General features: G+C 41.5%; 1 protein-coding gene across 1 annotated transcript in view; it reads left to right on the top strand.

Annotated features, from left to right (window-relative positions):
* foxp2 (forkhead box P2) overlaps nucleotides 1-14798 on the top strand; it is a 120077-nt gene extending 105279 nt beyond the window's left edge. Inside the window, exon 19 of the mRNA XM_046378573.1 lies at nucleotides 14217-14798. Within this exon, the coding sequence (XP_046234529.1) occupies nucleotides 14217-14304 (88 nt within the window). The 3' untranslated portion in view covers nucleotides 14305-14798. The remainder of the gene's footprint in view (nucleotides 1-14216) is intronic.
* The last annotated feature ends 284 nt before the right edge of the window (nucleotides 14799-15082 follow it).

Genomic DNA, 15082 nt, shown 5'->3' with positions numbered 1-15082 from the left:
TACCCCACCCAGCTCCCGTAACCGCCCAGCCAGTGCCGAGTTGGGTGCCACAGGGCGCTGTGCTCCACATCAGATGCCATCAGAGGAGTCACATGTTTGTCTCTCCGACAGTGAGTTGTTGGTACATTTTTTTTTGTTTAAGTAAGTCATGTTTTTGCCCAGTTTTATGTAAAAAAAAAAAACATCTTCTCAGTCAGCAGGTTTGAGCTCAGATCAGAACATGAAGACACTGCTTTCAAATAAGAACAAAAATCCCATGAGGTCAGACTTCTGTAATGCTTGTTCCAGTGTTGTGTTTTCCACTGGTCACTTCGTTTTAATTTTAAATTGAATCCAAACTCACCTGCCCCATCGCCACACATCTGATTTTCCATTCTCTGTCAAAGGAGTTGCTGAGACAGGCAAAAAACAAACCCAAAACAAACTGTGACCTCAATACGTAAAACTTCACTCATCATTACATCAGAGGGACGTAAAGGTACTTTTCACTTTGTGTGGATGTGATGTGCAGGCACCAGTGTAATGTATGCAAGAGAAATGCCTATTTCTCCGACTGAAACAAGGGATTAACCCAACAAAATGGTGAGAAACTGCTGATATTCATGAATTCTTGCCTGTGGCATTACCCCCCCACCCCACACACACTTCCTATCAGGCCCCCCCCACCCTCTCACACACATACCCACACAAGCACAGAGTCTTGACAATAGCCCTAATGAATATGATATGGCAACATGATATAGCTCATTGTTTGTTTTCTTTTTGCTTTGGCAACAACAATAATAACCCTTCTAGGCTGCTTTTGCCTGTGAAAATGAGCACATCAAACAAGAATGACGGGGTAGAATCAGATTAACTAAATCCTCTTAGAAACAACACTCCCCTCAAACACACTCTTTGCCTTTATCGCCTGTGTTCCCCCTCAATTTCACACATTATATCTCTCTCTTGTATTACTTTCTTCCCTTACATGTTAGTTGTGATAAACCAAGCTGTTAGAGGTGGATAGTGTGCAGGTGGCAGGAGAGGTTATGCTGGAAAAAAAATCCCAACTATCATCTTTAATCCATGGTAATCACCTCTGGCCTTAATCACCAATTCATAATGGAATTTATAATGGAATGATTTCAATTACCTACCACCATCGGCACCACTGAGTTCTGCAATTAAATTAGAACAATGCAATTGTATGTCTTTGTCTCAACTCTCAATATTTTTGGAGTTTGGTACCCCATTTTTTGTTTGTGGAACTTCTGAAGGAGAAGTTTGGTCTTGGCCTTGTAGAATTTTTTTTTTTTTTTTTTAGGAAAAGAAAGGGGAAACCTTGGGAGTTGATCATGTGGGGGTTGTCGAGGGGTGGTAAAGAAAAAAAGAAATATCTAGCATTAGTGAGGAATGGTGGGTTAAATCACTTACTGAAGATTTTTAATGACATTTCAGTGTTCCTCGTATAATTACTCTTCATCCGAGATGGGCCGTAATGCTGTTGGACAGTCGTGGTTCAGGCTCGCTAGCTCGCTTCATTAGCGTGTCATTCCTATTTCACATCAGAGGCTTTAATTGTAATGCTGAATATGCACAGCTCTCCACAGAAGCCTAATCAAAGTGGATCCACTTGTATTATTAATATCAGAAATCAGCCCGCTTGCTATTTTTTTATAAATAAAAGAATACAGACGCATAAATCAGCTGTCATTTATTAGCATGGCCCTGGCATATCCGCCAGACATGCAAGAAGAGCAACCCCACCCCATCTCGTTCCTCCCCGCATCACTCATCAAGATTTAAAAAGAATAAAAGACAGAGAGGAGAAGAGAAAAAACTGCATTAAATATACATACTAATTCCGCCATGAAGTAATCAGATTACAAAGCAGGTGACACCGGAGCAAAAAGAATTGGACTGATGGCAATAACGAGCAGAAGAAGAGGTGCACAGGGAGAAAAGGCAGAAGGGTGGATGGACAAATACAAAGAAAAGAGGAAAAGGTGGAGAGAGAGAGAAGAAAAGATGAGAGGATTGAGGATTTACATTCAAAAGCAAATATGATACAAGAAAGAGACTACAGTGCACAAGAAACAGTGTCTTTGAGTGGGGCTGGATGAAGACTGTGAAGTGTATCTGCACAGGTTGTGCTGACCAACTCTAAAAACCAGCTGTGTTTTGAATCCTGTGGCAGTGAGTGTCAAAGTGCTGCGAACCACTAATCCACATCAGTGGAAGGCTTTGGTGCTGATGCAGATGGCACACAGAGAACTGCAAACTGAAAACCTGCTCAGTTTCTGAAGAGAGATACTGAAGCTCTGGAAAATTAACCTTCACTTTGTGGCAGTAAAAGGGCGTTTTCTTTTGATGTGTATGCATTTTTAAAGGATTTAAAAATTGAAGAATGCTATGTGTGTTACGCGTTGGTGGCTTATTTGTTTCAAGCATGAATGTGTCAGGCGATGTTAATTTAAAGACCACAGTTTATCATTTCTATGAAGGGACCATAGAAGGAAAAGAGGTTCTCACTGCTTACTGTGCAGTAGTGTAAATAAATGAGGGGGTGGCAGAAGTATTCATATCCTATACAGTAGTATACGTATCAGTACAACAATGTAAAAATACTCACTGTAAGTGAAAGCCACGCTTTTCAAATCTCAAGTTCAAGAAATACAAAAGTATCATCAGCAAAATGTGTTTCATGTAGACGAAGTACAGACTGATTATTTGACACATAGTGATATGTTCTTTAAACATTGTATCGGTAAATTTGATTGTCTTAGTTGGACATTGTGGAGTTATTTAACTACTATTTATACAGTAGCTAGTTTGGTCTGGTCATTCCCAGCCTGGGGATCGTGTCCCCTTCAAGGGAACTCAAGATAAATCTGTGAGATTTAACTTGAGGGTTGTGAGATTTTTAATGGAGAGAAGAGCAAAAAATTCTGCTACACAAATCTGTAGCAAGTTTTTCAATTTGTCTCTAATTTTTGCTGGTTATTTTCCACCACTGGAAGAGTTGTACTTCCTTCATATTATTGTGTTGTCAGTGTATAGTTATAAATAGATCACTTCATTCAGGCTTAATACATGTTGACAATGGGGGAATTGTGTAAGGTATTGTAGTTGTGATGTCATAAAGACAAAACCATCAATGGCGACCAGTTTTATTAACGACGCATACTACAAATACATGAAAATTCAGATTTGTTTTGGAAAACATCTATACATTCTACTTAAAAAAAATCTATTTACATTATAATGCAAAATGTTTTTTCTGGGCGGACAACAAAAGTATGTGCCACACAACACGGTCACATTTCATGTCAGAATACAAGAAAAGTTATGACAGCTTCAGGTGCATGAGACAGACATGTTAATAATTAATCGGACATTAATGGGGAGACAGACATTAATTAGGCATTAATGTTGAGACTCTTTGTACAGTCTCCCCTTACCTTCTCCCAGTCACATCCTTCCACCATGTGCCAATCTGTAGCTCTGCCTCACCCCCCACCCCTCTTCACCCACTGTATGCTCTCTCCCATCTGTGTACAAAGAGGCAGATGTAAACTATTTAGACCTTAGATTTATCATTTTAAATTTTGCCTTATAAGGTGCATTTTGGGATAAATACATTTCCCCCCCCCCCCCATTCCCCCTTGTGAAAACCACTTAAATATTTCAAACACCAGTTGCTGTGATTGCTTGACTTTCCTTTCTGATATTAATCTCTTTTGTGGAGTTTGATGTGTATTGAGATGAAGAGGAGGAGGAGGAGGAGGAGGAAAAAGCATCTCGCTGTACAGGGCGACATGCAAACAGGCTGCTGTGCAGTTGCCAAACATCAATTCAATGTCAACATGTAAGAGGGGAATTCGCCTCTGCTATGAGAGGAGGTTTGTGTCTGTGTAAACTGTGCATTCACCGACTCGTGAAAAGCCTTTATAAACAGAGGCTGAGAGAAACAGAAAGGGAAGAAAGGTACCGTAAGGAGAAAGTAAATTACTTTCCAGTGTACTGTACATGCTATAATCCTTGGAGAAGGCAGGCGGGGAAATGATAGTGGCAGCAGGGAGCAGTGTTCAAGTACAGGTCAGCTCCATTACCTGGGTCCAGCATGTCTGTCTCACATCCTGAACATACATATATAACCCCGGCTTGATGATATTCTCTCCCAATCTCGCTAGTTTCCATTCCAAACCTCTTTGATCTGTGATTTGCATTTTAACGCCCACGGGGTGAAAATTATTTGGATGAGATTTTTTTTTCTCTCTCTCCCTCACTGCCTTCTTTTCTGCATCTTCCCGCTCACCCATTCACCGTACCTGGGGCTTGTAAACTCTTCCCTCCCTCCCCTCTTTCCCCAGCTCCCTTCCATCCTTCTTTACCTGATGCCGCGCTGCTCAGGATCTCCTTTTTTCAGCTATGCCCCCAGAACGAAACAAACAAATTAGCCGACGGGAGGAATGAGTTTCAATCTTGGTTCCTGGTGTGTGATCCTTGGGGTGAGAAGCCGGCCCCCCTACACAAGTCTGCCCAACAGCATGGGATGAAGTAGACCTTAGCAGAGTTTCTTGTCTTTGTAATAAGTTAAGCTTACCAGCTGTTGGCTGTAGCCTTTATATTTAGTGTTCAGACATGGGAATGGTAGATCATCTATCCTCTCCCATAATGCTCAGCATCAAAGCACATATGTATATTTTCCAAATTGACTATAACTATTCTGGGCAGCACAGTGGTGCGGTGGTTGGCACTGTCGCCTCACAGCAAGGGGATTCTGGGTTTGAGTCTGGTTCTGGGTCCTTCTTTGGGGAGTTTGCATGTTCTCCGTCCCTGGTTTTCTCCAGGTACTCCAGTTTCCTCCCACAGTCCCAATAAAACCAGCACATAAGGTTAATCGGCTACCCTACATCGCCCCTAGGTGTGAGCGTGTGCGCTTGTGTGATTGTCTGCCTATGTGTGTCAGCTCTATGATTGAATGGCGAACTGTCTGGGGTGTACTTCGTCTGTCGCCCGTTGTCAGATGAAGTAGGCTCCAGCCCCCCACAACCCTCATGGATAAAATGGTATAGAAAATGTGTGAATGGATGTGAAGGGAGGGATGGATGGATTTTGAATGTAGAACTTTTTCTTGCAATGTAGCATATTTAGACGAATGTATTGGTACTCCAGTAAGGGATCTGAATACTCTCTCCAGAGTAAGACATTCAGAAAAGCTAAAAGGCAGGTAAACAGTGTCACAGAAGTGCTACTTTTGCAGAGCGATTTTGTCTCTGCCAAAAACTGAACTGTGCATCATCATCCTACCTCACAGCTTCATCGCCCCCTAGACCAGACACCCATCACAGCAAGTCTGCTTCTAGCTCGCTGCCCATTTGATGTTTTTAAACAATTTATATTTGTTATCATATCAAAGAGGAGGCGTGCGGCTATCAAACGCGCGAGGTACACACTCTCAGCCGAAGGGCCCTCTCACCCCGCCACGCTGCTTTCCTTATTCTATTTTATCTCTCTTGGTTTTTGACTAATGTCAGTAACAGCTACCGGTAATAAAATGCTTGTTAGAGTTTGTGCCGTTGCCTCGGAGCATCTGCTTTGATACATTGTCAGGCCATTTGCCAGTGTTTCCTGATTACCTTGCCACCGACTGCATGTTTATTGATTGGGAGTTAATAAAGCGAGGGCCTCCACTTATTTCACCCTCGCTTCCCTTTGCAAAAGGTGAGGCTTCCTTTGATGTGGAAGCGATACTTTGTCAGGCAACATAAACGCATTTGTTGTAGTGTCAGCTTCGCTCCTAGCCCCCTTCTTGCATCGTGTGTGCGATGCGGTGCGGAGGCTCGTTGTGGTTTTCACTTTGACTATTATTGTCATTGTTGGGAATAAATTGAAGGTGTAAGAGAAAACAAACGGTGCCAATTACTTACATCACCTGCAGGCTGTCTGAGTGACTTTACTTTGCTGTCTGTAATGCTGACATCAGGTTTCACAATATATCTTTGTATCTGGCTGTCTTTATGTGTTAGTGCTTTTATGTCTTTATGTGTAGGACTGTCACAGTGAGCCTGTTATCTCTGGACCTGTTTATCTGCTGGATTCTGTATCTTTGCCCCCCCCATCTCTTCTATACTGTCTGTCCCCATGACAGTCAGTACAGTGATTCCATCCTTAACAGCTGATTGTCTTTTGTCTCTGTCTGTCTTCTCCCACTGCTGTTTATCCTGTCCCTTCCCCAGACACAGGCCGCCCCATATGATTTTCTGTCTCTTCCTGTGGTTGTCGTACCTCGCCCCCCCCCCCCAACACACACACACACACACACACATGCACACCCTGAAACTCCACTGAGCCTGCAGTCGTGTCAAATCAAAATAACATCTTTAAAAATTCAGTCAACATTACCCCTACAAACAGCAAGGGCCTCCTTGTTGGCTATTCATGTATTCAGGTGTACATTGTATCATGGTGGAGATGCATTCAGAACACGGGGGGAGCCCAACATGGCAATTCCATCAAAATTTGATGTATTCATTCATAGTCACTAGTAAACTCTGTTTGTTTGCAGATAACCGGTATGTTTACCAGGGGTCGGGTGGACAGGAAAGCAGACAGGCACATGCAGATCGGTTTCTTATCGGACAAGCGGTGGCCCTGCACCTGCTGGTCATGTAACTCCTGTTAGGTCCCCAGTGGAACAAGAGCCTGTGGGATACAACACAGTTTCCGCCATCTTTCTGATGCTTTCTTTCCGCCCCTCTCCCTTTCTGTCTATCAGGATGGTGTACTTGTATTTTTTTGTGTGCAGCGTTGCGTCCCTCACCTCCCTTCCTCCCCCTTCATTCCCTCTATCTCTTCCCTTTTCCTCTCTCAATTCTCACCGTATTTACATCCTTGTTTAGTGTCACATTCTTGGGGTCAAACCAAACTGCTGTAGCCTCAGGCTGGCTCCCAGGCTTGTGTATCATTGTGTTTGCTGATCACTTTCACCGCCTATCATAGCCCAGCACTCTCCCTGCCTTATTTACTTTTTTATTCGTTATGATATGATACCCAGTAGAGCCATACAGGAAAAATCTGATCTGATCTGGAATAATATGTAAATAGACAGCACTAAAGATAGCCTTCATTCCCCATTTTTCTGCCTCCTCTTCCTCTGCCTGTTTCTCTTCCTGTAACCCCCTCAAAAAACATACTCATACACACACACACACACACACACACACACACACACACACACACACACAAATCTCTCCTCCTTGGACCCATCCCAAAATCTCATTGTGTCAAAATACATTAAGAACATCAAAACATTTCTGTTTACAGCATCACAGTCGTGTCAATTAAATCTGATAAATTATTCAAGCATTTATCTTCCCCCACCATGCCTGGGGAATTTTTAATCAAGCTTCCTATTTGCTTTAAATTAGCACTGTCAAGTGTGCATTTGTGTAAAATCCCTGGTATCATTAAAGATTTATCAATTGGAAATCTGTTTGGGTTGATTTTACTGTTAATTGGCTAGGAGGCGTGCTGTGGCTTTACGCTCATCTGCAACAAGTGCCTCTGAGTTGGGTTAGAGCCGCAGAGATGTCACATCAGCATCCTTCGATAGAGTGTACGGTAGCCGGATCTACGCTCCAGTCTGCTTTGAAGCTTTTATTTACAGAGCTTGTCCAACCAGATCTGTCTTTCCTGCTGCATAATCACTGACACTTGAGCCAATATTTATCTCTGAAATACATTTAATTTTTTAATAGTCATACAGCATTGTAATATTTCCTACTCATTGAGCCCCAAGGAACACTTTCACTCTTCATATGTTTAAATGTATTTCTCATGAAATAAATACTTATAGATATATATCCTTTTAAAATCGTAACTCTTTTTTAAATCATGCTGGTCTTACACTATCACTCCAGCTCGTGCATTACGACTTTCCTATAGTTTCAGACCATACTGCTTGCTACCCCAACCCTGACCAGCCAGCCACAGTACACATCCAACACAAGCCTGCAGTCTGTATTCCCTTTTCTTTCCAGCAGTTTCTCTGTTTGCCTTCCTTCCTGTGCGACCACCTGTTTTGTCAGACCCACTGCCTTCTTTAGCCTCCTTCGCTCAATGTCTGGCTGCTTTTCCAATTGCAGCTACATTTTAACAAGTAACTAAAGACTGGACAAGTCTGCATCAAGGCCTTCTTCATGTGCAGTTCTCTGGTCTTTCACAAGTAAAGTGTGCTTTAAAGGTTTCTTTCATGCTCTTCTGAATAAAATATTCCTCAGAGTTCACAGTTACAGAGTCCATAAATCACAGGAGGATTGAGAAACACAGGATAATTGATTATATTAATTTCTTCAGGTATATGGAATTAATCTTGAGTTGAAAAGTCTTAATGGCATGTACTTATCATTTGAATGACAGAAACTTGTGCTCAACAGTCAAATGAATCTAAGCCAAGAATCTAGGAAAACAAAGGCTGTGGTGTGTTTGCACTCCACAGCACCTAGCCAAGTGCCAAGTATTGTTTTAATTAGTGCTGCTGTCTACATTGGGTCTGTACAAGCTCCCAATTCAGCTCAATCTTAAGTGCCACTTAAACCTGCCCTGTATTCTTATGCTTCATGTCCATTCAGTGTCTGTTTTTTGTAAAACGCTTGTGTAAGTGGCTGCTCAGTAGCAGAAAATCTGTAGCCATGGTCGAACATCTTTTGCATCTTTTGGGTTCTTCAAGCCTTCATAAAGTTCAGCTTTAGATGCTCTTTCATAATCTATGAATTTATGGTATGTTCTGAATATTCTATCATAGTACTGACTGTAATCTTCATATGACGGTAATGGAGTAAAATACTCCATTGTTGAACTCAATATCAATATTTTTAGACAGTAAACCAAAATTTGGGTAATTGCTTTGATTTATGTAACAACTAAAATTCAACTTTTGCGTTAAAAGAAAATGCATTTTTACGATATGAGACTTTAAGCAAGAGTTAAACCCAGAACAAAAGTAAAGCTAAATCAGCCATAGCATCATAATCCAAGTAACACTTAAGAATAAATCAGCTGGTATAATGGCATGGTAAGCCAGCCCAGATGGCAACCACATGTCTGTCTAAGGCATCTCGGAGGTTAGACTGAGGTCAAAGACCAGATCTATGACACGCAGCCCCACTCCCTCCCTCCATCACTCCATTTCTTCTTTCACTCCTGTCTTTTCTTTGCTTCGTGTCACTTGCACACTTTTCCTCTCCCTCTTTCTCTCCGTCTTCTCTCTTCACGTTAAAGTTAAATATCCCTCAGCAATAGATTAGAGGAAATGGCAGCACAGCAAGTGTTTTACATTCTATTGTCCTCTTTACATTTGAGTTTCCGTGCAGTTTTTCCAGGGTTTTTGGGCATGTTTGAAGCATTTTTGAAGTTGTATAAGAGATGACATGTTTTGTGCATATTTTCAAACAGTTTCCCTTTGTAATGCAAATGGCTGTGACTTTGTCAATAACTAGAAAGGCAGACGCATGCTGAATGGATCGCCTGAAACTTTGGTGGTGCAGAGTTTAGACTGCTGTGAAGGATTGTAATGTTAACTGCTTGTGATGGGGGGGTTGTTTTAGGGCTTCACTGACTCAACTGAGCCACACTCACACATGATTTACAAATAGGCACGCAGACACACACATCTTGTTGCTTCTCACGTTTGTGCTTCAGCGCTCTCCATGAGAACTCAACCCCCAACACACACTGTGCTTCCAGCCCCCCCCCCCCCCCCCCCTGCAGCCCAAAGAACCTGCAGCACATCTGTCCACACTGCATCTCCTCCTCCTCTTCCTATTCTGCTCCTCTAACCACGGCCAGGTGTTTGCCCACAGCCACGCAACGCTTCATCTCCAGACCGCCAGACCGACGCTGATGTAATTGCTCTCTCCGCTGATCCATGAAAACTGAGAAAAGGCGAGGCAGAAAAAGTAGCAAAAGACAGAGAGAGATGGTGGGGTTTTTTTTTAAAAAAGTCAGAATGAGCTCTGGGATTATGTGACAGGGAGGTGTGGGTGGTGAGGAAGGATGTGTGTGTGACTATTTTATAGAGGGTGGAGTGTGAGACTCTTTGAGTGTGTTTATGGGAAGGTCAGGGATAAGTTGTGTGAAATGTGTGGAGAGTTGTAATGATTGTAGTTTTTTATTGTGCATGTTTCCAGGTGTGCACGGAGCCGTGTGCACACATGACGTCTCCCAAGAGACACAAAGCATCTTCCACAATGGTATTGTGGCATGCTTTTAGTGGTTGTGTTGTGAGGGCAATTTCAATTAATGTATTCATGATATTTATATATTTAAATATATTTATAAGGGGTTAAACCCACAGGGGGGGGTGGCTTTCGATTTTGCTAATGACATGCAAATGATGTATAATGTTTTGTTCTGTCTCAAGCCCAATCCAGAGAGCTCTGTAGCGTTAGGGGAATTATACCACAGTCCATATGAGTGTCCTAAAGAGTGGCTGACTTGTTAGTGACTGCTCGATATCACAGATACGTTTAATTTTGACCATTTACAATGAAAAAGTTTACATTTTGGGCTGACACTAGTAACCGGAGGCAGTTACACTTAAAAAGCACATGTGAGAAGAGCTTTAATCTTTAGTTTTTGGAATGTTTATTGAAACAGTAAAGCTCTAAGACTCAATATGATTCACTTCATCAAGTTGATATAACTACTAATATTAAGTGATAACACTATATTTAAATTCCAATCTGTTAGTTATCAACTATTGCCCACAGGTATGTTATTAATGCTGCAACTACCACAGCGAATAATTTAAATTGTCCAATTTTCCGCTCAGCAAAGGAACTAATTCATCAAGTGTATCATATTTGCTCCATCATGAAACAAACAACAACATTAATTTAATAGTCACAGATTGCAACACTTGGCAGAGTTCCCCTGGAGTTCTGAATAAAGTGTTAGATTAAATTAATTCTTCCTCCCTATGTGGCTAACCTGCGGCACTGTGATGAGACGTTACTGTATCAAATTAGTGAATCAGAGGGAAAAAGCCCCCTGCTGTTAAAGATCTAATTATTGCAAACATGATAAACAGCTTGATTGTTTTTAATGTCTCTTACTGTAGCCTTTCTGCCAGACGACGCTCATACTGTACTGCGGTCTGACAGCATGCCTATTCTATGCTGAGAAGAAATGGATAGTTCTTTTGTTTTAGGCCTGTATGTTTTATATATATATATGTTTTATATATTTTGCAAACTTTTGACTCACTACTTCTACATCTTTGGCTATCTAGCGTGACCTTTTTTTTTTTTTTTTCTTAACTGGACTATTTAATTTGAATTAACACAGAAAATAAATGGTAAATATTCTCAAAACACCGTATTATGGTGGTAACGGAAGAGGAAATAGTTGGACATTTTGGGAAATATATATAAAAATATCACTCGCATGTCTGTACCTTAAGTCATGTACATTAGGCCCAGTGTGTTGGATTCAGTGGCATCTAGTGGTATGGGTGAAGATTGCAACAAACTGATCACCCCTCGTCTCACCCTCCCCTGTGGTGGCTGCTAGAAATGCAAAAGATCCTCTGTAGAAAATGATATTTGATTTGACTCTTCTGTGCTACTCTAGAAACATGGAGGTCCAACATGGTGGACTTTTTATCCAAGACAGAGCCAGGCCGGCTGTCTGTAGCTTTTCTGCTAACCGTCTGCTGTGTGAGTGTATCAGTCCTCTCATCTATGGGCTAGAATGCAAATAAGCATATTTCTCACAGAATTAAACTCTTTTTTGAGGTCAGTGCTTCAAAAATCTAACTTTGTGTTGAAGCCAGATTGGTCTCAGACCACTCTGTGTCTTGCAGAATGATCCTCTGGCAATTTAGCTCAATAGCCATTACTTTAAATGAATGCTTAGACATAATATTTCAAGAATTGTCTTCAATTTTATTATTTAAGAGGTGGGAAGAAATATTTCACACACATGCTTCCAATAATTTATTTTTATCAGAGAGTTCTAGTGGATGTCACTCTCAACAGATGAAAGATTTCTCAGTCGGAAGCAAAACTCTGAATTTCCATAAATGCTGAGCAAAAATCTATGCTGATTCAGCTCAAGAAAACATTAATCTTGCAACAAATTGATTCTTGATATTAATTCATGTGTTCACTCTTGAAGTGTGCCCATGATTTAAGCCTGCCTCTTTTGTATGTCCAACTTAAATTAATTAATGTCACTGCTATCATTGTGGTCCAACTGATTGGTTGGTTCATCATTTACAGTACTCTCTGTCCAAATCTCATCCTCTCCAGCAACGCTGACATTTGGAGAATTCTTGATTAACATAATTAGACAACTTTGATGGGAGATTTACAAAATCCCTCTTTTCTCCCATCCTGACTTGTTTCCATGCACGTCTCGCAATCTTCACATTAATGCTGTGAGTCCACGGATTATATGTGACATCTATAAGGGCATACTTAACTGAAAGATACAGAAAATATCCCCAGTGCAAAAAGATTAAATGCAGAGGAGTTGCCGTTTAATATATGTAGTGCACACACTTTTGTGACCTTACTTCACTTTGTGTATGTGATTTTGTGATTTTATGTGAACATGTTTATATAAAAACAAAAGCTGAAGAGAAAGAGTGTAAAATGAGATAGAAGGAAAAAAGAAAGAGAGACAGATTGACTCTGGCATGCTGTTATTTCTCTATGAGGGAGACTATGGAGAGCTCCAGCAGTTTATTGATTTTTGGAACTGCTCTGCTCTCATTGTTATCCCAGGGTGCTGAGCACTGTTCATTGGACACACGCAGCACCTCAGGCTGTGATCCCTGTCTGAGAAACCCCAGTTCTCACAACAGGCTCTTCCCACAGCACACAACCCAGTGCCCCATTCATACCCATTCATGCCTATGTCTCAATAGCTTCCACTGAGGAGGTAGCGGGCAACCATAAGGGAATAAGGGCATCGAGGCTCATTCTCACGTCTATGAAGTGTATTGTGTGTGCAGTGGAAGACAGGGAATGTACTTCTTTTTCCAGATGGGAGAATAAGACTGATGTTCCACTGCGTCATGCCTAACAGGAAGAGGAGGAGGAGAGGGAGGTGAAAGGTTCAGATCAACAAGGCAAACTCATTTATTTCCGTTTCCCAGACTGACTGTGCTTATTCTCACTGCAGCTGTTGAGGAGGTTAAATTAGTTTGGATAAGCAGTCACTCTGACATTTAGGATGTTTACCCAGCATGCATCAGCACATGCTAACAGGAAAAAACAACCAGAGCTGTTTTCAACCCAGCTAATCATGCATGACTCACAAAAAAAATAAAATAAAAGGGGAAATCAGAGCACTTCTGTATTGTCCACTGTCCACTGCTGTCTGCTCAAACTAGGCCATCTGAGCGCCACTGTGAAGTGATGTCATGACTGCTGCTCACCTTTAGCTTAGGTTTGTCTTTAATTATTGTCAGGGAGGAACACACAGCCCAGCTCATCAACTGGATAAATATTTGACCGCTGTTCCATAAATTGGCATTGGGGGTTTATTTTAACGACGCATTCTGTCCAAGCCAGACATCATGCGCCGAGCAATGCACAGCGAATTGGCTCTCTGCAGGTGACCACAGCTCGTCTCTGCATGAGGTAAATTAAAACTCACATTTCTGTTCAGGAAATGAGAGATTTCATACACTTCCTGAATTTGTCTTATTTAATTATAACCTATGTCAAAGCCTAATCTAGGAAGCTTAGGCAGGGCATCCAATTAATCAAGAAATAGGTATGTTTGTAGACTCTGGAGGAGCGTGCAGGGAAGAGTGTACGTGCATGTGAGACAGAGAGACAGAGGGAGTTTTTGCATGAATACGGGAGCATATTTGTGCTTTGTTTGTGTATCATGTGTGTTTAGATTCATGTGCACATGGATTCCTGCAAGAGTGTGTGGGCTAAAATGATCTGCCACATCCTGTGTGTGTGTGTGTGTGTGTGTGTGTGTGGGTGTGGGGGGGTTCACTAACAGGACTCAGGGGTATGTGCTGGCACCATGTGAGAAAGCTCAAAGCAGGACACACAGGCTATGAGGCATCACGCCTTAACAAATAAGGATCCCGCTGTGATTTTAGTCAGTATCGCTTTAGCTTGGCTTATGGTTTATGCTAATCACAAATCTGTGAAGGATCATGGAAATCCAAACAGTCTGACAATTTTTTATTATCATTCCAGGTTGGACAACAAAGGCAGCAAAGGACAAAGAAGACACAAAACTTTCAGGAGTGAAAACTTAACATTTGCAGATATTAAATCCATCTAGTTTTTGGTTAAGAATGCATAAATAACATCTGAAAAACTAGAATAATAGCAGTTTCTTTCAAGCATTAAGCTGCTTCTCCTAATTACCAATTGCAGTGATTGTGAACTTGAGTGCCATAAGTAGCTACAAGTCATCTCTACCACAAACTTGCAACATTGCATCAGTTGTCACAATATAGCCTGATAAGTCAACATCTGTGTAAGCTTGAGTGACGAGTTTGTAATAAAATAGCGTGTCATAATTCACCCCCATGGTGTAAGATGCCATCATGTAAGATGTATTTGCTCCACGTGTTATGATGCTGGAGAAATGACAATGTGGCTAAGAAGAGGCGGACAGATTGCTGGCATGCCTGTGTGTTAATGTGTGAGTATTTATGTTCCTCATATCAAGTGGCCTCTGCATTTAAGTTTTAAACCAGATTCCACCTTTCTCTGGTTTCCACATATCATCAACACATCAGCATATGGCACAGGAATGAGTCTGAATGATGGGTCAAATGCAGTTTCTGTCTCGGTGGCTTTGGATGATTGTCAATAAAGCTAAATTAATCACAGATGGATGTCAACTTTGATCTCCTATTCTTCCAGGAGCTGGCAGAAGACATTTTAGATCCTCCCTAAAGCTGTGGCGCAGGCATCTTCTTCACATGTGGATTTCACATTGCCTGGCCTAAGTTATTGTGATAACCCGCCGAGTGGGCTGTTTTGTTTTTAACGTCAGTATTAATCGCCAATCACCTGCTATTCTCTTTCTTTATCCGAGGGATACATATTTA

This window comes from Scatophagus argus, chromosome 22 (genome assembly GCF_020382885.2).
Source record: "Scatophagus argus isolate fScaArg1 chromosome 22, fScaArg1.pri, whole genome shotgun sequence".
Lineage (NCBI taxonomy): Eukaryota > Metazoa > Chordata > Actinopteri > Scatophagidae > Scatophagus > Scatophagus argus.
This window is presented reverse-complemented; position numbering and strand designations above follow the sequence as displayed.